This window comes from Hibiscus syriacus, unplaced genomic scaffold, assembly GCF_006381635.1.
Source record: "Hibiscus syriacus cultivar Baekdansim isolate YM2019G1 unplaced genomic scaffold, ASM638163v2 tig00003041_pilon, whole genome shotgun sequence".
Taxonomy (NCBI): Eukaryota; Viridiplantae; Streptophyta; class Magnoliopsida; order Malvales; family Malvaceae; genus Hibiscus; species Hibiscus syriacus.
In genome coordinates, this window is record NW_024061960.1 from 9,747,278 (window position 1) to 9,772,143 (window position 24,866).

A 24,866-nucleotide genomic window follows, 5' to 3' on the forward strand; every position below is an offset into this window, starting at 1 on the left:
GGCAGTGACATAAACGTTCTTGATAATGCAGTGACTATAGTTCAGAAGAATCAATGGGGTATATATAATATTTTTATAGAGGCAAAGAGAGATTGAATCAGTCTTAAAACTAATTTGATAATTTAGTGATTTAGGACAGAGTACATCATTTGACTGTTTGCTTCATTTGTTGAATTTTCAATACATAAGTCAATATCATTAAATGGAAATTAAATAAGTACGTAGCATCTGCTTCCGTTCTCAAGTGTGAAATGGGTAACCAAACACCATCATGTCATGTCAGCAACAGCACCAAACCAAACCAGAATCAATAGCAAAGATGTGTTAATTGGGCTAACATAATTTGGGTTTCTCCTTATTAACCCAAAAACAGATTAATATAATTTTTTTTGAGACACTTACATATTAAGCCCATTCACAATGTCCGTTTTTCTAGACACTTTCAATAAATATATAATAGATGGTCCACAACCGATGACTTCAATCCTTGGAAGATGTCGGGCATCCAATGGTAACGTTGGCGAAACTATGACCATGTTACCAGGAAAAAGCTGACGACTTTTAATTTGAAAGGCAAGCAATATAGCTTGGTTCACATAATTATTTGCCTCATCTATTGTGCTAGCGATTCACATGGCTAGCCCCTAAGCCTTAACCCAAGCACAACGCTCTCAACCGTGTTCTAAATATGAGTTACGAGGAAAAAATCAATGCAGAAAGAGCTGCAATCATGCGAAGTTAGATCCATTTGTCATCTGCAACACAAGATTAGTGATGTGTAGCTCCGACATCGATGTCATGACACTCATTGGGGCACTGTTCTTTGCTCTTATGTCCAAGGCATTCATGATTGGTTGGCTTGCCTGCACGCAACGATCTTCGTTACACCGTATTGCTCTCCTAACTGTGACATATTGCGTTGTGATTCATATTCATATCGGAGTTGTTCAGTTTGGAAGTGCAACGATGATGATTCAGAGGAACAGCTCTCAGCCATCTTTAACAACATGAACCTTGACGAGTGGAAATAGGCATGGTACTACAGGATATACACTGGACACAAGCATGCTTACCTTTGTCTCTGTCTTTTTCATGTAGTCTAAGGATCGTACCGTATATACTACTCATATTCGAATACTTTCTGTCAGTAAGGGTAGGGGGTTACTTTCTGTCACGCAAAACTCAGAATCTCTAAGATGGTAATGTCCAAGCCGTAGATAAATGGCAATGCTGCATTTGAAGGGGGACCAAACCCTCATTTCCACACCCGACACGGCTTTTAGTAAAGCAATGGGAAATCATTCCAAAACACAGTTACCTTCACTAGTATTACAAAAAACTAAATTATGGAAAACATTTACTCTGTAAACAGATAAGTTTTGAAGTGAGTGAAAATAACAGCTCGTGAGTACTTCTATACAGAGAAGCAACAAGAACAGGGGGTAATAACTGTTACATAGCCCTGTAATAAAAGTCTTGTCGTTGCTTTCGGTAATGCCTAATCTAAGTTGAATTAACAAAAAATAAACGACGTCTTAGATGGAAAAGGAGAACAAAAGGTTAACAAAAATGAAAAATCTACATTTTTCTTCAAATATGCACATACAAAAACCTCATCTCCAGCTAAAAAAAGGCCTCAAATCACTCACCGGAGTTCTTCCTGACGAATGCGAAGTAACCCAAAACGGCACAAACAGCAGCCACAAGGTTCCCTTCCTTCAACAAAATCTTGAACACGAAGCTAGCGATTTCTATAGTGATTTTCCTTCCTTCGAGCACCAAGGTCCGTTTTGGTTTCCCAAAGAAAGCGAGCAAGACCACAATAGTTATCCACGTGACCAGAGTGGCCGGCACCGCCACAGCCAGCGCCGCAACCATGGAAAGCAGCCCGAAAACGGCACCGAGGAGGACGGACGCATAGAGGGCAGGCCAACAGGAAGAAGGAGAAGAGGATCGGGATTGGTATTTGTACCAAGAAAGTATCGATTTCAGGGAATTCCACGAAGAAACTAAAAGGATAGCGTAAACCAGAACAAACAGAAATACCCATGTTCTCCTTTTGCTCATAATCGTTAAGAACAACGCGTATGATGAAGATGGCGGAGGCGGAGGAAGAAGAGGTGGTGTCGATGTGGGAGAAGTGGACGGCGGCGCGTCTTGTCCCTTCTCCTGCTCCATGTCTATTTGGGATTGTTTTCTTAGAGAGTTTTTGGTAGTCTCCTATGTCCGAGACTCTGAGATGAGATGATGAAAAATTGGATACTCTCAGATTTGAGCGATCAAGTTAACGGGAAATACCAAGCGCAATTGCTATCAATCTGATTTAGCTCTAGCACTATGGCATCATCTCATTGGTTCGTGTAATATACGTGCTCAGTAGATGTGTCACAGTTCTGAAATGCTTTGAGCAAACCTATGTATCCTGTAAGAGACTAAGGTAAGGGCAACATTTACAAATAATACATTTAAAAATATATATTTTTTATATATGTTTTAGTATTATTCAACTATATTTTTGGGTAAACACATTATTTCGAATTTGAACTTGACTTTAACTTCAATTTGGCACTTAATTATTTTTATCCAATACTTTAACTCAGTCTAAGGATTCAATTTCGCACCTAATTTTTTAGTCCAGTTAGGTACCAGATTATGACCTTCTTGTTCAAATTAAATGACTTGTTTGAATCATGAAATCAATTTTAGATACTAATTTAAAATAAATATATTTACCCTATACTCTTTGACTATAACAAATCCAGCAACTATCCAAATTTCTATAACCGGACAATGCCTCTTGTCGTCCAACTTTGTGAACTTTTTAGCCCCTTTATTTTTTTAAATTTATTTCTTAAAAAATTAATTACTAGGGGAAAATGTGGGAAAGCAATAAAAATAAACAGACACTTAGGTCTTACTCCATAGCCTATGTCGGTGAGTTATATAGTAGGATGAATAATTTTGGCATGCTTTGGTCCTCCATTAATGGACCAACCATCACCACCGACATTTTTCAATAATACCTTTTACAGCCCTTAACTTTTGTCTTGTATTACTATTGACTGTAATACCCAATGATTCAACAACAACAGCAGGACATTAATATAATTTAATTAAACATTTATATGAAAGAATTAAAAATAATTGAATTTGGTTAAGAACTTGAATGATAATTTCAAGAATTACACATAATAAATAACAAAATTAGTTCAAACGAAGTTTAAATTGACTTAGTTAGGTCTAATCAATTCAAAGGAAATAAAATGTATATTATTTTAAAACAGTTCAAGAAACTGATTTGGGAAGCAAAACAAAAGAACCATAGTGATAGTGTTGGAGGTTGATCAAAGAGCTGTAGCGGGAGCAGTAAATTACAGGGCTGAGCTTTAAAACATTAAAATTATCAAATTTATTATTATTTTTAATTATATTATACTTTGTAAAACTTTTAAATAATATGATATTTAAATGTTTCAGGGTAGAAATGCATTCCATCCCTATTCTATTCTCTTCCAAGGAACCGAACATTTTAGCCCAGAAAGAGGTGGAAGAAAATTGCCCATACCCGCTAAGAGAGACAAAGCCCAACGGAAAAGAGGAAAAAAAGTTTGCGGTGAGCGTGGATCGAACACGCGACCTTCAGATCTTCAGTCTGACGCTCTCCCAACTGAGCTATCCCCGCAATTACTTTTTAACCATGAGTAATTTATACATTACTCATTAATATTTGTTTTGCTAATAATGAATAATTTCCTTTAAGAAAGGAGGGGAAAAAAATCGCTCCAAAGTCTTCTAACTCAATGGCGAAAACCAGTCAATCTCAGTTTCAGAAGCCGTACACAAGATTCAACTCCATCTTCTCGATGGAATCCGAGACGATAAACAATTAATCTCCTTCGATTCAATTTCTCGAAGCGACTACGAGGATGTCGTAACCGAGAGGCCGATCACCGACACTTGCGGTATCGCCCTCTGCCAAAACCCCTTACCTTCGGAGCCCCGTCGAAGCGGCCGTTATCGAATCTCTTTGAAAGAACACAGTTTATGATTTACAAGAAACCAGCAGGTTTTGCTCCGCCGATTGCCTGATTAATAGCGGAGCTCTCTCTTGGGAGTTTACAAGAAGAGAGGTGTTCCGTTTTGAATCACGTGAAACTTAATTCGATTTTGAGTTTGTTTGGTGACGTGGGTTTGGGGAAGAATGGGGATTTAGGGTTTTCGAACTTGAAGAATAAAGAGAATGAGGAAATAAAAGCTGGGGAAGTTTCTTTGGTGGGTCCTTCCAATGCTATTGAAGGCTATGTTCCACAAAGAGAATTGGTGTCTAATCCTTCACCTTAAAAAAAACAGCAAAAATGGAGATTAGATTTCCCCCCCTCAACTATTCAAGTTATTATTCTGAGAAAAAACTTCGTTTTATTTAGTTTTACAAATGCGAGGTTTTTTTTGGCAGTGTTTGATTCTAGCAATTCCAAGCTGGGTAAAGGAGATAACTTTGTTGATAATGAGATAGGTTTTACTAGTGCTATGATGATGAACAATGAACATACCAGTTCCAGGAATTCCGGAATTCTTAGAAGGAAGCCGAGCAGTATAAAAGAAGTTATTAATCAGATGGACTTTACTAGTGAAATAATCATGAATGATGAACATACTGCTTCCAAGACAACCCCGGGGTCTAGACAGGGTTCTGTTTTGAAATCGAAAGAAGTGCAAGGAAAAGGAGCTTGTAAAGACTTTGAGGAAAATGTCTGATACCGGATCCTCATTTGCTTTGAGGGAAAAAAAATTAGCATTGTAGAACTGCCTTCAACTAAATGTGTCAATCAGTGGTTCAGGTACAATTAGTGCTGTAGCAGAGAAGGAAACCGATACTGACAAGGCTGTGGGATCAAGTGAGGTTGTGCTCAAATCCTCTCTTAAATCTGCTGGAGCAAAGAAACTTAACCGCTCAGTTAGTTGGGCTGATAATAAAAATGCTGGCGAAGCTCGGAAAGACAGTCGTTGTGAAGTTAAAGAGATGGATACTCATAGAGGAGATTCTGAAATATGTGCCAGAGCAGAAGATGGTGATGATGATAACATATTTCGATTTGCATCCGCAGAAGCTTGCTATGGCTTTGAGCAACGCAGCAGCAGCTGTGGCATCTGGAGATTCTGATGTCAATGATGCTGGTGTGTATATTTGGGTTCATTAGTTGAATTATGTGGATTCCAAGTTTTAGTGTTGTAGCAGAACTTCTGAGTTCGTTCATAACCCAATTTTATGTTCAGTTTCTGAAGCTGGATTATCATATTGCCATATCCACTTGAAGCGGACAAGGAGGAGCAAGTGAAGAATATTGATACAATTGAACCAGAAGCAGAATCTGGACGAGAAGAAGGCCCTGTAAAGTGGCCAACAAAACCTGGGATTCCACCCTCTGATTTTTTGACCAGAGGACTCATGGTTTGATGCTCCACCAAGGGTTTCAGTTTAACTGCAAGTCTCGTGTACCTTACAAGATGATTTCTGCATTTTCTACTTCTGTTAATTGCTTATATTCTTTTTTTATGTCCATCAGATGTCAACTTTTGCAACAATGTGGAATGCCATTTTTTAAGGGATAACATCTTCATCTTTGGCTTGTATATATGGGAGAGATGACTTCCATGAAGAGTACCTCTCAGTTAATGGGGGGATATCCGCAGAAAATTGTCTTACGAGATGGTCGTTCTTCTGAAATTTAAGAAACTCTTGCTGCTGTATTTCTCATTCTTACCCGCTATTGTCACTATCTCAGACTGCCTATTCTGATATCTACGTTGTAGCAAGGAATGGTACTAATTTTGAACCCACAATGTGAATTGTTAATTCGTTCTTGTCTTTGAGGATGCTGAACTATTTTATTTGGCAGATCTATTGTAGTTGTAATATAATATTTCAGGCAATGACTTCATATGCTTTAATAAAAGCTCTTGTTTGCAGTTCCCATAGTCTTGAGTTTGCTTCTGAGTTTCTTTAAAGGATTTTTATTCAGGCCCCGCTAGATACAATGTCTTCCTTGGAAGCACTTCCAGCATTCAGAATGGAACAGTGGCAAGTAATGTTCTCCTGTTTATCGATTCCCTCTCTGTATGTAGAATACCTGCCCTGACTCCACACATGACTAATGGGGATGCTTTCTTCACAAGGTGAATGGGAGGATGCTTCTTCACAAGGTGAGGTGCTGAGATCGTAAATGCGGCCTATTGATATTTTTCAGTGTAAAAATATAAGCTGAAAATGACTAATGGGAGGATGCTTCTTCACAAGGTGAGGTGCTGAGATCGTAAATGCGGCCTATTGATATTTTTCAGTGTAAAAATATAAGCTGAAATTCTTGAAACTTCAGTCTTGTGATAGCTAAAGTTCAAACTTCAACATTGTGCTATGTGGTGACACATGAGAAGCAGATTCCAATTACCATTAGACTGTTACTGAATATATTCAAGAGATCACTGAGTCGATACATTGTAAAGCATAAGAAATGAGTTGATTGTTTCATTTCCCTAGTAAAAGCTTCATTTTTTTGTGATACTCACTGCTGTCTTTATTGGTGCCCAGATAAGCGTGGAAGAAGACGAGGTTATGAAGGATCTCATAATACCACTTGGTCGAGCACCTCAGTTCTCTGCAGTGGAACTTGACGTTGGTCCAAGTCATTCTCCGATTCGTTGGGATTAGCATCTACTGACGAGGGGAAGAAGCGAAATCTCGTGATCTGCAATCAAATTATTCAAAGCCAAAGGTGCACAAATACATCTCAAAACAAAAATCATAATGTTAAGAGTACATTGTGCTCAATTCACCTTTTATTTTGATTAAATCCCTAAACCATAGAAAACATTAACCACGTTGTATATCTATTTTTTAATTATAATTTTAGTGTGAGTTAATCACTTCAAATAAATTATTTAAACATAATCTTGTTATATAATTAAATGAATGTTTAAAATTGTCCCTTTGAATAAATTATTTAAATAATTTTTATATTTTAATTCTTAGATAAATAAATATATAAATAAAACCGAACCAAAGTAAATTATATGAAATATGAAATGAATTAATAAGAAAGCATTGAGAGTGGTCTTAAGTGTATTTTTGTTCTTAGAGAGATTGAGTTCAAACAATTGCTTTTATAAGATTTGTATGTGTTATTAATGATTAAGAAATATGCTAAATAAATATTACCTTTTAATAAACTTGAATACTTATTATTATTTTTAATTGCTCTTCCGGTTCCTAAAGTTTTGCCTTAACTAATTCGGAACAACCGGTTGAATAATTATTTTTAACTAAAATAAAAAAATACTGTTAACATATTTTTTATTAATATGTGATAAGTACAAAGTAGTATTTGTTCAAAGATAATTCTCAATCTTTTGACATTGAGTTTAAGCAGTTGTGTTTATAAGATTTTATATGTTATTAATGATTAAGAAATATGTTAAACACGTATTACCTTTTAATAACTTCGAATACTTATTCTTTTATTTTTGCTCTTCCAATCCTCAAGGCTTTACCTTAACTAATCTCAACCGACCCGTTGATTAATTATTTTTTAACTAAAATAAAAAAAAATACTAATAACATATTTTTTTTATTAATCTGGGGTAAGTGTAAGATAGTATCTATTAAAAAATAACTCTTAATCTTTTGACATTGAACGCTCGTATCATGATATTTCTAGTGCTTAAACTCAGGATCTCAATAAATAACAATAATTACTTTACCACCAAGGTCACTGAAGTTTGTACAATAACATATTAAAAATTAAATGTATGAAATAATAATTATATTTCATTCAATTATATTATATGTTTTTCCTCGAAATAAATAATCACCCTCAAAATAAAACATCCTTTGACATTTTTATTGTTTTTCCTCAAATTGGATCAAATCTCCATGTTTAACCTATTGATTAAGATTTCTCACCAATTTAACCTTAATCTTATAGATTTAAGTGGTAGAATTAACTTTTTTTTTATTAAAAGAATGGTAGAATTTATGAATTTATTATGAACAAGATCTATTTGAATTTTGATGAATGTATTACTTTTTTATATTTTTAATTTATAATTTCATTAACTTTTATCTTTGTTTATTTAATAAATAATTTATTCTTATTTTTAAACAAAAGACACATTATATATATTTAGAGTTTATCTGAAAACAAATAAATAACAAAATAAATATAACAAGTTGATTAACAACCGGTTCCCCTCTATTTTTGTTTCCACCTTTTGACACTAACAATTCAGCTCCAAAAACAAACCATTTTTACGTCCCCCAAGGCCATGCTGACCAAAACGCTACATCCCAACACCAACCGAGTAGAACATACTACTCCGAATGAACCCGATTTCTGCTCCGACGACGGAGCTGGTATCCCAGCATCCGAATCCGATGGACCCTCACTGCTCTTAGGCGACTCTGCCGGAGCGTTAGTATCGGGAACTGGTGATGCCGATGGAGAAGGAGAAGCAGGAGGAGGTTTTTGCTGGGGTGGTTTGTGTCGTACGGCCATGACCACGGCGATGAGCTTTTGCCCTTTGTTGCAATTTTCAACGTTGCCGGTGATGAAACGTGAAGATTGAATCGCCTTCTGTTAAGGACTGAACCGGGTTTGGGTTGCAGGCGAAGTAATCTTCTTTCGTCACCAATAGCACCGAGTCCGACCCTTTGTTATACTTAAAAACTGCAACAAAAACAGCACGATAAACCCCAAAAAGAAGTGCAAATTGACATGAAAAAAACTATATATCCTTACAGAGAGTATCATTGACTTGGAATCTCATCCTTTCAGCCCAATGATTATAATTCTCAGAAGGAGTAACAACCCAACCATCTCCATCACCAACGTAGAACTTGTAACCATGAGTTGAAGTTAAAAAACACAGCAGCATCACAATCAAAAGATACCCCATTGGAACTGCAATTCTGAAACAACAAAAGGAACTCAAAGAAAGCAAGCAATAGCTTATGTTGAAGAAGATTGAAGCTTGGGGATTGGTATTTATAAGGGAATGGGATCGAGGGACGAAGTTACCGTTGTAAAGCATGCAAACGGTTTAAGGAAAGAGCGTGAGATTATAGGGGCAAATGGCGAGTGATTTAGCAGGAATTATAATTAATCGAGTCGGTTCTTAATTGGATTAGCAGAGACGTTTCGTAGGGCACCTTTATCTTACCTATTTGAGTTCTTACACGTAGCTAGCATGCAGATGCGGATTTAACGGTTATGCAGCTAAACCCTTTAAAATTAAGATTAAAGCATTTTTGGTTCACTGATTTTCATATATTAATTGTAATGGTAAGATATATTGTACTTGTTCATGTTGACTACAATAATATCTAAACATATAATAAATAATGTATCAAATTTTGTAAAAGAAATAAATTCAAATAAAAATTTTGTAGTTTGTCACATTTATACGTGTATTATTTTTAGATTCACCAGCTATTTGTAGTCTAAATACAGATGTTCCTGAGTTCAGAAACATTTTTTGTGCTCCTTCTTTAATTAAATATTTAAAATGTATAATATTCAACAACTAGAGAATAGAGGCGCATCTAGTGTAGTGGTATCATAGTACCCTCCCACGGTACTGACCGGGGTACGATTCCCCGGATGCGCATTTGTTATGTACCTTTTGCGTACATAAAAGGAGGGGGAAAGGGACACCGTTCCTTTCGCTTCTGTTTTATTTTTAATTATATATTTATTTCTTTCCTAAAACTTTGTGGATTGATTAGAGTTTGTAATCTCATTACATTGAGGACACTTTCTTAATACTTCTGCTATTCTATATCTTACCTGATATTTCACAAGTTATTGTTAACGAAATTCACTTGTATTCTCGATAAAATCACATATCAACATTAAAATAACATTCTTAGACTCAATACGAGAGTCTCTTAATGTTTAATAAAGTTAGGGAAATAAATGAATAGAGCATTCAATGAATTATTTGTAAATCGTTTGTATAATATTCATTTATGTTCGCTTTTGAAGCTAAATAAATGAGTATGAATAAAAATTTTATGTTCATTTAATAAACGGAAGAACACAAACAACAATATATCATTTTTTATATGTTCTCGATTAAGCTCCTTTGAAAGTTCGTTTATTGACCGCTTATAGGTTTGTTTATTTGATTGTCTTTTTTCTTTTATTTTTTGACATATTAAATATTAGTGAAAGTAGGGACTAAATTAAACACACGATGAACTTTGGATTTGAAATTGTGAAACCTATGGAACTTAAAGAGTAGTGGTGTAATTTCAACAAAATTCTAAATATTTCTGAACATATAAACGAACATGTTCGGCTCGCGAATATTAAACGAATATGTTCATGAACACTGAACGAACCTAATACGCCACTTTTAAAAATAAACAAACAAACATAAACACAAATTTATTAATTCAAACCCTGTTCATTTATACCCCTGTATAAAATGCAATTGTATAAATCGAGTCGAATTTTCGAGTTTTTGTTTAAATTTAATTGTAAATATTTATAATATTATGAAATTATTTGATTCTATTTTAAATGATTTTTTATAACTATAACTATATATATATATCTTCATATTTTTTTATATGTAATATACATATATCATAAGGAGTTGAGTTAAGAGATTTGACTCAAATTTAAAAATCAATCCACTAATTACTAAAAAATTTGAGTTATTCGAGTTGTATTTTACAACTCGATTTGAACTTGAAATTTTTCGAGTCAATTCAAATTATGAAATTACAACTCGAAATCAATTCAAATCAATTTTTTTCTCGAGTCGAGTCGAGTCCAGATTAATTTTTCTCACCCCTACTCCTTCCGTATGTTTATGCACTTCTTTAATAAATGATTTGTTTTTATAAAGACAATTTAAATATATAAATATAAAGTTTTAAAATATAAAGAATCGATGATTCTAATTTAAGTGACTGCACGATATAAATTTATTATATGTTTATCATGTTTAAAATTATTAAAAATATTTTAAAAAGCATATTATCTACGATAAATTTAAAATTTAAAATATTGTATTATTATATTATCTCATTGTCGATTTATATGATCTTCTATCCTTCTATGTTGTTATTATTACTGGAACATGATTTGATAATTGTTCTTTGAAGAACTAGATAAATTTTGCAGGTTATATGAATAATTAATTTTTTATGAAATTATTGATTAAATTATAACTATTTTAAAACATTTAACTATTATGTTTTATAATAATTCTATTAATGTACATACACACTTAATTATTAATAACAAATTCTATAGTTTATATAAAGAGTCATTTTTCAAATAACTGATTATAAATTATTTACTTCAATAATTATATGAATTTTATCTAAATTATTATTATTATTATTATTATTATTATTATTGTTTATATAAAAAATTTCAAAAAATATTTTTAAATGTCAACTTAATTATATTATAATAATAAAAGACAATTCCGTTGATTGAAAAGTTTCTTTAAATTTATACTTTTATCTATATTATATAAACTATAAATATATAAATATACTAAATTATTTTAATTACATTTTATCAATAAAAATAGATTATTTAACTACAGCGTAATTATTAATTTATTTGCAACTAGTTTACTATGTCAAACCTACACTTAAATTTTAAAAAGATAACGATGCAGTAGAAGACAGATGCCGAATGAACTCTGTTTACAAATTTTAAATATTTCAACTTCAACTTCAACGGACGAGACACTAATCCAAACTTCCGTTACGCCTTTTTATTTAAATTTAATTTCTTGTGAAGATTAAATTTAAAATTATCAAATTCAAAAATTAGATGTGAATTTATTTTAATATTTTTTTTATTTTCATTAAAAAATAGTTTAAAATAATTTTCGGTAAAAATTTCAAAAAAATGTTTTTTAAATTAATACACCAAAAAAGGTAAGGGTAAACTACATTTGATGATCACCAAACTTCCGTTACGCCTTTTTATTTAATTTTTTTTATTTTCGGTAAATATAAAATAGTTTAATAGAAAAGAATAAAATTTCTTGGTTGTTCTAATGTCTTGGCCTCTAACTAATAAAGTTTAAAATAATTTTCATTAAAAATTTTAAAAAAAATATTTTTTTAATTAATACACCAAAAAAGGTAAGGGTAAACTACATTTGATGATCACTAAATATTTAGGATGATTTCATTTTAATCATCAAATTTTCAAAACTTGTATTATAACTACTAAACTTGTAATTCACTTTTTATTACGGTCACTGTCATTAACTATTGTTTAGAAAAAGTCAATGTAGTATGTTAAAGTCTTCTTTCTAAAAAAAATTCAAGATTTCAAAATTAACATACTCCATAAAAGCTTAATTTTCGCCGATTAATTCTAATAAAAAGAAGATGAGTAGTTCGATGATCTTTTTGACCGAATAAACCATCGATTGATAATAGAAAGAAAGACAAAAGAAGAAATGAAAGTTTCTAATTTTTAAGTTTTTTTAACATGTCACGTTAGTTTTTTTAATGGTTAAATAGTCTAGTGATCAAAATGAAAAATTTTCTTAACAATAGTGATTATAACAAAAATTTTAGATTACATTGATTAAGTGAAATTGTCCTAGAAGGTCAGTGACTATAGTGTAGTTTATTCAAAAGGTAATGACCCAACCATAATGGTTGACTCTCCCTGATTGGTACGTAACTCCAACCCGCTACATAGCGCGTAACGGAACCAACTAAAACCTAGAGGGCGGAGACTCTCTTTCTCGACTTCTAATTACCAAAACTTAAGCAAACATGTCAACAACAACAAACCAACACTTAGCCAAGCTATTTTTAGATTAAAATTTTCTTATGTATTCTTCACGTATTTTCTGATAATAATATTTTTGAATAAGTGTGTTGTTCCTGTCTCTGGGTCCAAAATTGTTTCTGGTGTAAGTTCTTTGCCGGGTTTGCTTCAATTAAACCAATTATAAAAGAATTGAATTTTATATACACCAGAAGAGGAAGGAAGGGGGGATTAGTTTGTTGAGCTCTCGTTTTCTACTGTTTGATATTTGGTTATTGTTGGTTCAGATAGCTCTACTTGAAGCAATCTCTTTTATTAGCGCTCTCCTTGATGTGCAGTGGGTTTGTATTATTTTCTCGGATAATCTACCACCTAAATCAGTTTCTGAACATATTTGCTTTCTTTGTTGGAAATTGAAATTGGATATTTATTTTTCCTTTGAAGAGAAAGCAAATTGGTTTTGTTTTTAGTGAAATGGGATGTTGGGGTTTTGATATGATCACCGGGGAATATTTGGATTTTTTGTGGATTTCGAGGAGGAGGAGATTAGGGTTTGTGTTCAGGGTTGTTTTTGGATTATGGTTTGGTTTTGTTATGTTAAAGCCAGTGGCGGATTGAGACCAATAAGGGAGGGCTCGGTCATGGGGGGATGAGGTTGGTGCTTCTTAATTCCATATGATTTTTCGTTTTTGATGTTAACTATTTGTTAAATTTGATTCTTTTTTCCATTAAGCAAAGATGAAATTTTTATTTTGCTTCTGGATGTGAAATTCATAGTTGTTATTGATTTATTGTGCTTCTGATTTTTGTCAAATTTGGATTTTTTTCCCGCATTAGTGCTTTACTCATTGCAGTTTTATAGGTTTTGACTAGCTATTGTTTTTTTTTATGTATAATGAAATGCTGCAAAATGGAAATGGGAAATGTCAAGTTTGATGATGGAATTTAACAATCTTGCCCAGATAACATATGTGGTTGGAACCGGAAATTAGGTTGCGTTTATGTGTAGATTTCATAATGGAGAGCTAATTTCCAATGCTCGAAGTTTGGGGTTCTATGATCGTTTAATATTTTGAAAAATTTGACCACCTTGATCTAAAGTTAATTGTTTGTCTGGTGCAAATTATTAAGAAAAAAAATTGGGTCTTCTGCCGCTGTTTAAATTTCCATGTGTTCTTCACCCCTTATCCTCTTCATTTTGGGTGCTGTAGATTTCTTGATATTCTTATTGTATCCTGTAGTGGCTGTTTGTTAGAAAAGATGAAAGCGAATTGGGTCCATTTCATGCATGGAACATAACAGGAACTTATCGAGGTAAGGAAATTTTCTCAAATTCAATCATATGCATATTTGAGTTGATTCATGGGGGTATTTTCTGGATCTTATTGCATATGGCTGATGTAGCATGCGGTTTTGTGATTGATTGCTTGTGTTGTCTTGCCTGCTTCATCTCTTTTTTTCCAACACTGTATTTTATTTTATATATCACTTCAGTTGTTCATGATTAGATGATGAGTTTACTGGAAAATATTGGTAAAATTATCTTTTGCCAAAGACTCAAAACCCACACTCCATGAACACTCAAAGTAAAACGGAAATGCAAATTTATTTACCAAACCGGATGCTTTGTGTCAATTTTTTCTTGATGACTAAAGAAAAAAAAAGAAGCCTTATTTATGAGGGAAACTAATGAATTGTCTAGCTTCCAAAAATATTTTTCTGAGGTATTTAGTTTATCACTGAAATAGAATGGATTAACTTCAATCATCGAGTTCATTAAGCAAGTTTATTTGTGTTGACAATTGTTTGTTGGTTTGACTTGGAAATTGCAGGCAATTGGCAATTTCTGGAGTCTATGAATAGCTCTTCCAAATTTGCCGATTTCAGGAAATCAGCTGGTGATTCAGTCATTGAATTAGTTAGCACACCAACAAAAATAACTGGTGTACATTATGTTCAGGTAAGGGGGTTCTTGATCATATTAAGGAAATTCACTCTTATTTTGCTTGCCCTGTGAACTTGTTAGGATACTTGAACTGTGTTGTAGATGCAAAATATATACACACACGAGATATTTTTTATAGTTGGCCCGGAGACATGATTTGGTTGTTAGTGATAAGAAATTCCATGACACTGATGATACCCTGGCTATCTTATTGAGTTTGATTTTCTTACATCCTCTTTAGGTTTTTGCCTAATCATATTTATTCCTTTCTTTGTAGTAAGAACACTCTCTATAAAGACTATAGCTTCTTAATAGTGTAGGCTGTATCTTACCATTTTTAATTATTATCTGACTTTGTTTCTCATCCGTGGTGGCGTTAACAGGGTGTAATTATTTTCCATGACGTGTTTGATAACAAACACAATATTGGTGGTGCTCAGATAAGGGTAGAGGGTGTATATATATGGCCTTTCAGACAGCTTCGAATGGTAGCTAACAGGTAAATCTGGAATATGTTGATTGCTCATTAAAAGTGCTTTCATCCTGATTGGATGTTGCTTGACTAAGAAATGCATACTAGTCGACTAGCTGCAACAAAAGGGTGCAAATAAAAGTATTCCAAACCGTTTTTACCTAATTTTTAGAGATTCTATTTGACTTGGGAAACTTTTGGGAGAAGGGGAAGAGGGGGGGGGGTTCAGAACTCAAATCCACCAAATTACCAGCAAAGGCAAATGAAATATGTTTGTTAACTTTCTCACGTCCATGCATATCTCTTTTAAGATGACATTTTGCGAATGCTCATTGTGTTTCAATTCTGACATATTTTACTGGCACACCATTGCAGTGGAAAGGAGGGAGAGCTGAGTCAGGAAGAAGATTATATTTTGTCCAACCCATACCATTTGGTAGTGCTTCGTATCATACTCATTTGTGGTTCGCTGGAATATATTTATTTATTTTTTATAATTGGGGGAAGGAGCTAGGGATGCTAGGGGATTGAACCCAATTTCTCACACAACACCAAAGTCTTGCCACTAGGCTAAGAGGTTGGCACTAGCATTTAATGTTGATTCTACATCATATTTGGAATTTGAGAGTGGGTTCAAATGTAGAAGTCCCCATATAATGCTTTGCTAGTTTGTTGCTTTTGTCTCCAAAAGTTTTTCTTTAGAGTAATGGTATTATCTGAGTGTCTGGTCAATAGGACAAAACAGTCGACTGCTACTTTATCTATATAGTTACAGTCTCGGATTGGGGCTATTTATCCTATGTATTAGATTTTTGGCTTTTTAACTTGAAGAAAGTTGATACGTGGCTAAAATAAATAATTTCCTTTCATGTTTCACTTCAGCCTGAGGTCTCTTTGGTCTTGCAAGACTTTGAATTTGTATTTCTGAGTTATGGGCTTTTATTTATAACCGCGTATTTTGCAGTAGGCTCTGGATGACTATGTCCATAAGTTGCTTTTTAGTTAATGTTTGAATTAGTATTGTGTGTAGCAAACAGTTTTTGTGGTCCTTTTTTATAGATGTTTATTTATTGTGATTACTAACTTGCAATGTCTTTGAACAGCTTGGAGTTTTCTCATCTCAAGTGTTCCAAGATTCTCCACGTGACAAAATATGGAGAAGAAAATATTGTAATTTATAACTATGTTGCTTTGCTTAAGCTCAAGTTAAGTATGCAATATGGTGAATGTTGTTTTCTTTTATTGCAGCACCGATTTATGAGATGGAGAAACATTGCAATATAGAAATTGCTGCCCAAATTTCGCGCATCTCATCAAGCCAAAATGGTATTTGAGTTATCTCAACTTCTTAGATCATTCATCATGCCTCATCCTCTTCTTGTACTATTACATTCTTCTCTGGTCTATTTCTTGTCCAGCGTATGGGAATCACTTTTTACCAAATCTATTAAATTAAGAAATTCAAGAAGAAATATTGAATTATTCCTCATAGGCTTAATCAGTAAATTGTCATTGCAAACAATTGGGTTCCCAGGTATCTGGATTGTGTCTGGGATTAAGGGCTGATGGTTTAATTTATGAAATGTCCTGGGAGATGGTGTTTTATTTATATAGCTGCTCTCGTTCATCTTTTTGGAACAAAATAAATCTCAAAATGTCATTGGAATGTGCATCAACCGGAAGCAACTTACCAGATAATTCTTGCAGGCAAAAGACCAAGTTAATTTCGCGAGTTATACATGGGTCACTTTTTACGGCTACAATTTTTTTAATGTTGACCACAAATGTCTCTTGGGAACAGATAGTACTAACTACTATCTACTATGACATTATGAGTATTCAAATTCAGTTTTTTGACCTTTTATAGATGGAGATCATGATCGTTATCACATCGAAGGATTGATGGAGAGTCCTACAGTGGATGATGATGGAGATTGTTTCTCACCTATACTATTAAATGCGACTTCTGTCAATATTGAAGTCTATTACAACAAAGCAGTTAACTACACCTTAATGGTCACCTTTGTATCCTTTATATGTCGTCCCTTGTCATTTTCAATGCAATATAACTGGTCTGTTTTGCCTGTATTCCTTAATTGTTTATCATCAGGTCTCTTTCCTTCAAGTCCTTCTGTTAATCAGACAAATGGAACATAGCAACACACAATCGGTAAGAACTTAAAGTATATATATTGTAAAGGATAACCGAACAAGCTTATTTTGCATGGGTGCTATATTTTGATATAGCGTTAACCTTTAGTGATTAATAAAAGCTTTTTTTTACTCTTATTTATCAGGGAGCTGCAAAAGTTTCAATTTTAACGATTGGTCTACAAGCTATCATGGATGCTTATCTTTGCCTCTTACATCTCACTGCAGGAATACTGGTTGGTGAGGATTAATTTACTGTCCCAAAGAAATGCTAATATTATTTAATTCATCTGACATATGTTTGCAAAGATATAAATATATAAAGAACATAAGGTCTCTCCTTTTCCTTTTCAATTATATCCATTCCCTGAAGTGGTTGAACTCTATTTGCAACCAGAACGGGGATCCAAGACTAGAACTTGATGAATTATCTTTGCATTGGTCTCGGTATGGACTATGGGCACTATAGTTCTCAGATTAAAAATGATTGCTAGAAATTTCAAAGATTATTCCTTTTTACTTGTGGGCAAGTCTTGTCCAGTATCAAATGTGAATGGTTTCATTTGAAAGCGCACATTGAATCTGCTCTGCACCTGATAGTAGGCTGATGGCTTAACAAAGAATAATAGATCTCTTCTACTACCCTGCTCTTTTCAAAGGTCTATGTCTACTAAGTTCATGTTGCATTTCTTTATGCAGAATCCTTATTTAATGCTTTTGCAACGGCGGCATTCTTCAAGTTTGTAGTCTTCTCCATTTTTGAGATGAGGTACCTTCTCGCAATATGGAAGGCAAGTAGGCCTATGAATAACGGTGAAGGCTGGGAGACAATGAGGCGCGAGCTATCTGTTCTATATAGCCGTTTCTGTAAGTGCCAGAAAAGCTTTTGCATTTGTGGATTGAATTTTTTTGTACATATGATTTGCCAAAAGTGATGTATGGAGTATAGACAAATGATTATTGTCTTTTTCTCTTGCATAAACTTACCTGGCCACCATTCACAATCATTATTTTTGTTTCTATGGATTTTCATAAATCATGCTTCTTGTCCTTGATACTCGGTCTAATCCTGATAGTGTTCCCAGTTATTTGATGCTCTTAAAAATTTCACTATTCATACACCATATTCTATCAATAGGATATACCTGGGAAAAGATTACATGTCCATCTTGCACTCCCTTGCATCTCTATTTAAAATAAGCAAATCTAGTTGATCTCTTTAAATCAAGTATCTTTATATAAATCTTAGCATTATTATCTTGACTGATAATACAAGGTCACTTAATTTTTTTTCTTTCCATAGGTAGAAGAGCTGAAAACCTAGAGGATAATACAGCCATAGACCAGGCCGGTGTAAAATTGTAAATCTGTAGGAAGCTTAGTGTTAGTAAAAGCCAAAAGATGGTTTCTTGAAAAACTAATTTGACCGTCTTTACGGTTATAGTAGAACATCATCCTGAACCTGAAACTGAAAGGTATAGAGAGAGTGGAAAAGGGGGTTGTGGATGGCATAAGCACTACTTTTCTAACATAGGAAATGATGCTAGAAAGTCTAAAGTGGATTATGGGTGTCACATACTAAAAGGAAATTATATCATTTACGAGCGATACTTTTAGAAATAGTTTGAGAAATGATCAAGGGAGTGCAATTGATCCCTCTTTGTTCTAAACGGTCCTCAATGTTAGCTGCTCAATGCCCTTACTTTTTCAATGATACTATATCCTATGAATTGCTTTTGGAATCTGTTAATTTATGAAGTTTATGTCTAGTTGATGCATTGCTCTGATCTAACTAGTACAAATATCTGCAGATGGGATCCTTTTAGGAGGCATTTTGATCATGTATGAGTTTCATAATTTTTTGCGGCCCATACTTCTCCTTCTGTACTCCTTTTGGATACCTCAAATAATCACCAATGTCATTCGTGATTCAAGAAAACCTTTGCATCCTCATTACATCTTAGGCATGACTGTTACTCGGCTAGCAATTCCATTATATATATTTGGATGTCCTCACAACTTCATGCGAATCGAGCCTGACAAGAGCTGGTGTATCTGTTTGGGTGTATTCATTGGACTTCAAGCATCCATTCTTCTTCTTCAGCACTATCTTGGATCTCGATGGTTTATTCCTCGTCAGGTCAGTTGCAGTTTTGTTATTCTTTTCATGTATAACCTTTTTATTCATTTCTTCAACTCTTTTATGATAACTCATTAACCTGAGTAAGTGCACTTCTGTTGCCAATAATACCGACTCGACTGAAAACACCTTGGGGGCGTAGGCCAGGGTTGGTTGTGATTAGTTTAGGACTGTTATAATGAAGGTCTTCTTGTGGTTAACGAATTCATTTTTCTTCTCAACCCTCCCTTGTGATAGGGGAACCATTTTCTTGTGGAACTTGTTATCACTGTAGATTGTTCCTTTCTAGCCGTTTCTAAATTTCTAATTCAGTGAATCGTGTATTGTTCGTTTTTACAACCTGCTTGTTCTATAGTGATATGAGCTTGACCTGCTGGCAATTTTGGATGTTCATTTTCTCAAGTGTGTTAGAATTTATCTGAAGCTTCCAAGGACTAGTTATGAAGATTTTACTATGAACTTTTGGTTTGCAGATACTACCCGAGAAATATAGCTATTACAGAAGATTTGATCCAGAAACAAATCATACCACAGACTGCGTCATTTGTATGACTGCCATTGATGTTACGCAACGTTCAAGAGATTGCATGGTATACTGTTGTGTTTTTTTATTCTTCAATTGGTGGGATATTCAAGATCATTTTCTTGAACCGGTGGACTTGATTTAAACTGCATTTCTCTAACAGGTAACACCGTGCGATCATTTCTTTCATTCCGGTTGTTTGCAACGGTGGATGGACATAAAGATGGAATGCCCAACTTGCCGCCGTTCGTTACCGACAGCTTAAAGAAAAATTTTCCACTTTATCATTGAGGTAACGACTTGATGCCAGTCTTGACATGTGAGAAGAAACGGGTTTTGCTTTTCTACCTCATAGGATTTGTATTTCCTTCAAACCTACACAGAATCAACTTGTAAACTTTGAACATCCAAACTTTAGTTCTTTTCCAAGATATCGTTTCAAAAATTCTTCCGAGTTTGCGGTTTCGTTTTGTTTATCCCTTGATTATATCAACCCAAATCACTTGTATACATATATTTTTCAGGTTGAGAATAGAGTCCAGTGCCCACATTTTGCCTGGTTCCATTTCCAGAAGATGACTGAGATACAACATAAGCAAAATTTAAAACCGTCGAAATTCTTGTGTATTCATTGTATAATTGTATAAATTTCATGACCAAGTACTGATGGCCTTTTCAAAAAAGGGCAAAAAAGAAAGTGCAAATTGTTTTAGATCACATCCATGACTTCAATTTCCCCCCCTCCCCTAACTGTCGTCATTTGTTAAGGGAGAACGTGAAATCCATTGCAGAAACAACCCAAGTACTTGATTTTCTTGGTGCTAATTGCAGAGCCTTGGTATATATTTTTGTATTTCTTCTGCTTGAATCATGCATCGAGTCAAATCCATGTTTATGGCTACATTAAACCAAATGATGAATTCAATGTATACATGTAAAGGATCACTTCTATTTTTTTTTAATTTATGGCTACATTACTTAATTTAAAGTATTATATACTTTCTTTGTAATTATTTATGAAAAAAGAGAAAAAATAAATCATATAAGAAATATATATATATTAAGTACTTTTGCGAGCTCAATAATAAAAACAAAAATTTATATCAAATAAATAATTAAATATATTTAATTATTTAAAACTTAAGATTAATAATTGAATTGAATATGAACAAGAGTGTAACAAATATAAGCCTTGTTAGAGAAATTAATCAAATTATGAAAACATTTGAAACTGATTCAGGTTTTTGTTCTCTAATTTATATGTTTCTCTCCTATACACATGTGGCTTTGTATATGAACGAATGTAAAATTTTATATTAAAGGAATAAAATTGAAAACTTATATAAAAATTTTAAGAGTATAAAATTTATTTTTTTAATAAAAAATTAAATTATATTGAAAATTTTAAAATGTTAAAAAGTACGATCACGTCCCAGACCTATAAAGCTATCACATATATATAGTTAATAAAATCACATAAATCCAATAAAGCATATTTTTTAAAAAATAAATTAATTTTTAAATTAGACCATATAATAATCATTTATGTTGTATTTATAAAGTTAAAAGGTTGTAATCATTATATCATAAACCCAACATTACTCATGACCAAAATCACAAAATATGAACCATATATGTAAACAAAGAAAATGAGACAGACCCAAAAATTTATATTATAAAATATAAAGTTAAGAAATTATATTAAAACTTTTTAAAACGTGAAATTATAAAATTTTACGAGATACAAAATTAACTAGTCAATAAAAAATACAAAAAATCTAAAATTCCTAAGAGGTTCAACACCCCTCGATCTATACATGCTCAACCCTTGCATCTGCATTGATAACCCAATTGGTGGTCCTAGCCGCTTTCTAAACCCAACTATCTTCTACGGTGCATTTCCATTTCAATTTTTGTAATCAAAACTTTATATTAAATGTGTCGGACCACCATTTACTCAAATTTCATATAAGACATTGTTTACTCAATGATTTCCTTTACGGTAAATTACATCAGTCAGCCAATTTTCATAAATTTTTATTTTGATCATCAATAATAATAAATGTAAATTTAGCACCATCGCCGTTAGATATATATTTTTTTCATTAGTCATTCTCGTTAAACTTTGTAAAATAAATTATTTTAGATTTTATTATAGATTAATCACCCGTGTTAAATTCGGTTGTAACGAGAATTTTATGTATTTTTTTTTTATTTTCAACCAACAACTAAAATATTTACACATGAACCGGATTTGTTTATTATTATTCATTTAAGACCGATTGAGTTGTTTCATGAAATATTGTCCTCTAATTAAAAAAATATCAAACATTTGTCTAATAAATTTTGACCCTATGCATCTTGGATAATTAGTGTTTAAATACACCCAATATTTTCTTTAAAAAGTAAAAACTCTACATAAAATAAATGGCTAAAATAATAATAAGATTTAAGATGAGTGACGAAAATAAATTTACAAAAAAATTAACAGTAGTGCCTAGAATGAAAATAAAATGGAACATTAACGACTAAAATAAAAATAACGTCTAACTGCAGTTACCGATTTGTGATTTTTTAATTTTCTTGAGAATTAAAATTTTGTAAAAAAATGGAAGAGTAACAGGTGTAGTGTATGATTTTATTATAGCCAAATTACGGGATTGACATTCATGTGATGTGTTGAAACGAGCTTTCCAAAATGAAGGCATGATAATAAAGATAGGCAAAAAGGTCCGTGCGCCACCAAAGCCACGGCATCTCGCTGTCATAGGGCCACGAGTCCCCCGCCCAACCCCCAAACAGGGCGGTGATGATTTTGATAGCAATTTAGCACTTGGTAATAGTAGCCGCGCCCACTCACCTTATTTTGTCTTATTCTTCTTTTCCTTACGATTGACGGTTGCATTCGACGTGCCCCAGACACTTGGCTCGCAAACATGCAACAACACAAAATAAAGGGAACCGACCCCACTGAACAACCACCCAAAAAATGACCCCCAAAAAACAAACAAATACACCCACAGCGGCGGCCATGCTTTACACTCTGCCTTTTCACACTCCAACACGTCACACTGTTTTTGGCTAAATTTTGTATTTAACTACCCAACATTATTTTATTTCCGTTTTATTATTTTCTTTTGTTATCATCATTATCTTTACGTTTTAATTTTATTTTAATTAATTAATATTAAAAAATAACAGTATAATTAATATAATATTTTATTTTTTATATTTTTTAATAATAATATTATGATATTATCTTATAATAATATGTAAGTATTACCTTTAATTTTTTAATAATAAATAATTAAATTTAAATTTAAAATATAACATTAATTATATTTTTAAAATAAAAAATTAAATGATCAAAATAATAGTTAAATAATTAAATACATGTATTACCATATATTTCTTTTCTTTCTGCGGCTTTTGGGCGCCGTACTCAACCGCTCCCCCTTCACGTGCCGCCCATCGTCCTTTCTCCCTCTAACATTATTTTTGAATCCCACGCGCTACGAGATGGAACCAAAGGTAACGCTCCCACCAACGAAATTATTTGAAAAATAAGGTCTAACTACAGAATTTGACAAAAATGAAATGAAATGTATGATTATTGAAGTCGCGTGTAATTACGGTACCGTCATGAAACAAGAGGTGCGAAATCTACTCCACATATTTCGCCGACGAACAGCGGGACCCACGGGGGAAACGAATTTCTGAAATCGAAAAGAGGTCCCGAGTGACGTGCTGCTTTATTGTTTCCGTGTGGAATCCTTTTTACCCGCTACCCGCTACTGCCGCCATTCACTGTTTGTCCAACAGCTTCAGGACAGACGACCTTTTCCTCCTATTAATCCCGTTTTTAACACCAAATTCATTAATCCAAATCATAATTAATGTCAGAGTAAACTACGCTTAAGTCATTTAATTATATTTAATAATAAATATATATTTTATCAAATTATATGGCAAAATTTTAATATTTAACATGATTATATTAAGAGAAAATAATCTCACTGACCAAAAATCTCATATAATATACGATTTTAACCAACTTTTTTCGGATTTGCCAAAATGATCAACAAAATCGCAATGCGATCGCTAATTCGCAACGCGATCTCCATTATCGCAAATCAGTTTCTAGATTCACAACGCGATTATGACTATCGCAATGCGATTTTCCAATTTCGCGTTGCGATTTTCTTAATTCGCAATGCGAATTTGGAAAATCGCAATGCGGATTTGGAAAATCGCAACGCGATAATACAAAATCGCAACGCGATACTGACTTTCGCAGTTTGATACTTAATTTCGCAGCGCAATACTGACTTTCGCAACGAGATAATACATAATCGCAATGCGATTTTCAAAGCACCATTAGTATCGCAAAGCGTATTTTATTTTCAAATTCCAAACACGAATATTAATATATTGGAACACTGAACCGTCCACAGTATATCCCGTAATCGCAACTCATAACCTAAAACCTAAAATCACAACTCAGTCCTATCTCCATCTCTCACTCTCTCACCCATCTCTGACAAAATTCGTCCCCATCTCCGGCGAAATCCGTCTATCTCCATCTCTCAGAGCCACCCTCACAATCAGAAATGAAAAATCAACCAAATCAACCACCGATGGTTAGTTTTTTTAATAATTTTCTTTTTGAAATTTTTGCATTATTATTAGGTTTTTCATATTGAAATTGATGATAAGTTTACTGGTAATTTCAATAATAGATTAACCATTTCACTTAAATTGCTTATTAAATCAACCGAGAATCGCAACGCGAAATGAAAATCGCAACGACAAAATCGCAACGC

General features: G+C 33.2%; 2 protein-coding genes, 2 non-coding genes and 2 pseudogenes across 4 annotated transcripts; 3 read left to right on the plus strand and 3 right to left on the minus strand.

Annotated features, from left to right (window-relative positions):
- Nucleotides 1–829: 829 nt before the first annotated feature.
- On the minus strand, nt 830–18,031 carry LOC120172397. Its single transcript, XM_039179859.1, has 3 exons — nt 18,021–18,031; nt 1,650–2,327; nt 830–897 (listed from the first exon to the last, which is right to left on the minus strand). Exons 2-3 carry the CDS (start codon nt 2,176–2,178, stop codon nt 845–847), a joined length of 582 nt encoding a protein of 193 aa, XP_039035790.1. The 5' UTR covers nt 2,179–2,327; nt 18,021–18,031; the 3' UTR covers nt 830–844.
- On the plus strand, nt 3,485–6,768 carry LOC120174055 (annotated as a pseudogene).
- TRNAF-GAA lies at nt 3,610–3,682 on the minus strand. The gene has a single exon. It is a non-coding gene; the product is annotated as a tRNA-Phe (tRNA).
- LOC120172407 lies at nt 8,258–8,949 on the minus strand (annotated as a pseudogene).
- Nucleotides 9,590–9,660, plus strand: TRNAG-CCC. The gene has a single exon. It is a non-coding gene; the product is annotated as a tRNA-Gly (tRNA).
- On the plus strand, nt 12,839–20,315 carry LOC120172384 (transmembrane E3 ubiquitin-protein ligase FLY1-like). Its single transcript, XM_039179853.1, is given in 15 exon segments — nt 12,839–13,443; nt 13,445–13,466; nt 14,054–14,126; nt 14,645–14,772; nt 15,141–15,256; nt 15,605–15,665; nt 16,333–16,399; nt 16,478–16,555; nt 17,097–17,254; nt 17,340–17,399; nt 17,527–17,620; nt 18,080–18,247; nt 19,192–19,520; nt 19,994–20,110; nt 20,207–20,315. Coding segments are annotated over 15 exon segments (1,626 nt in total). The 5' UTR covers nt 12,839–13,390; the 3' UTR covers nt 20,309–20,315.
- Nucleotides 20,316–24,866: the final 4,551 nt, after the last annotated feature.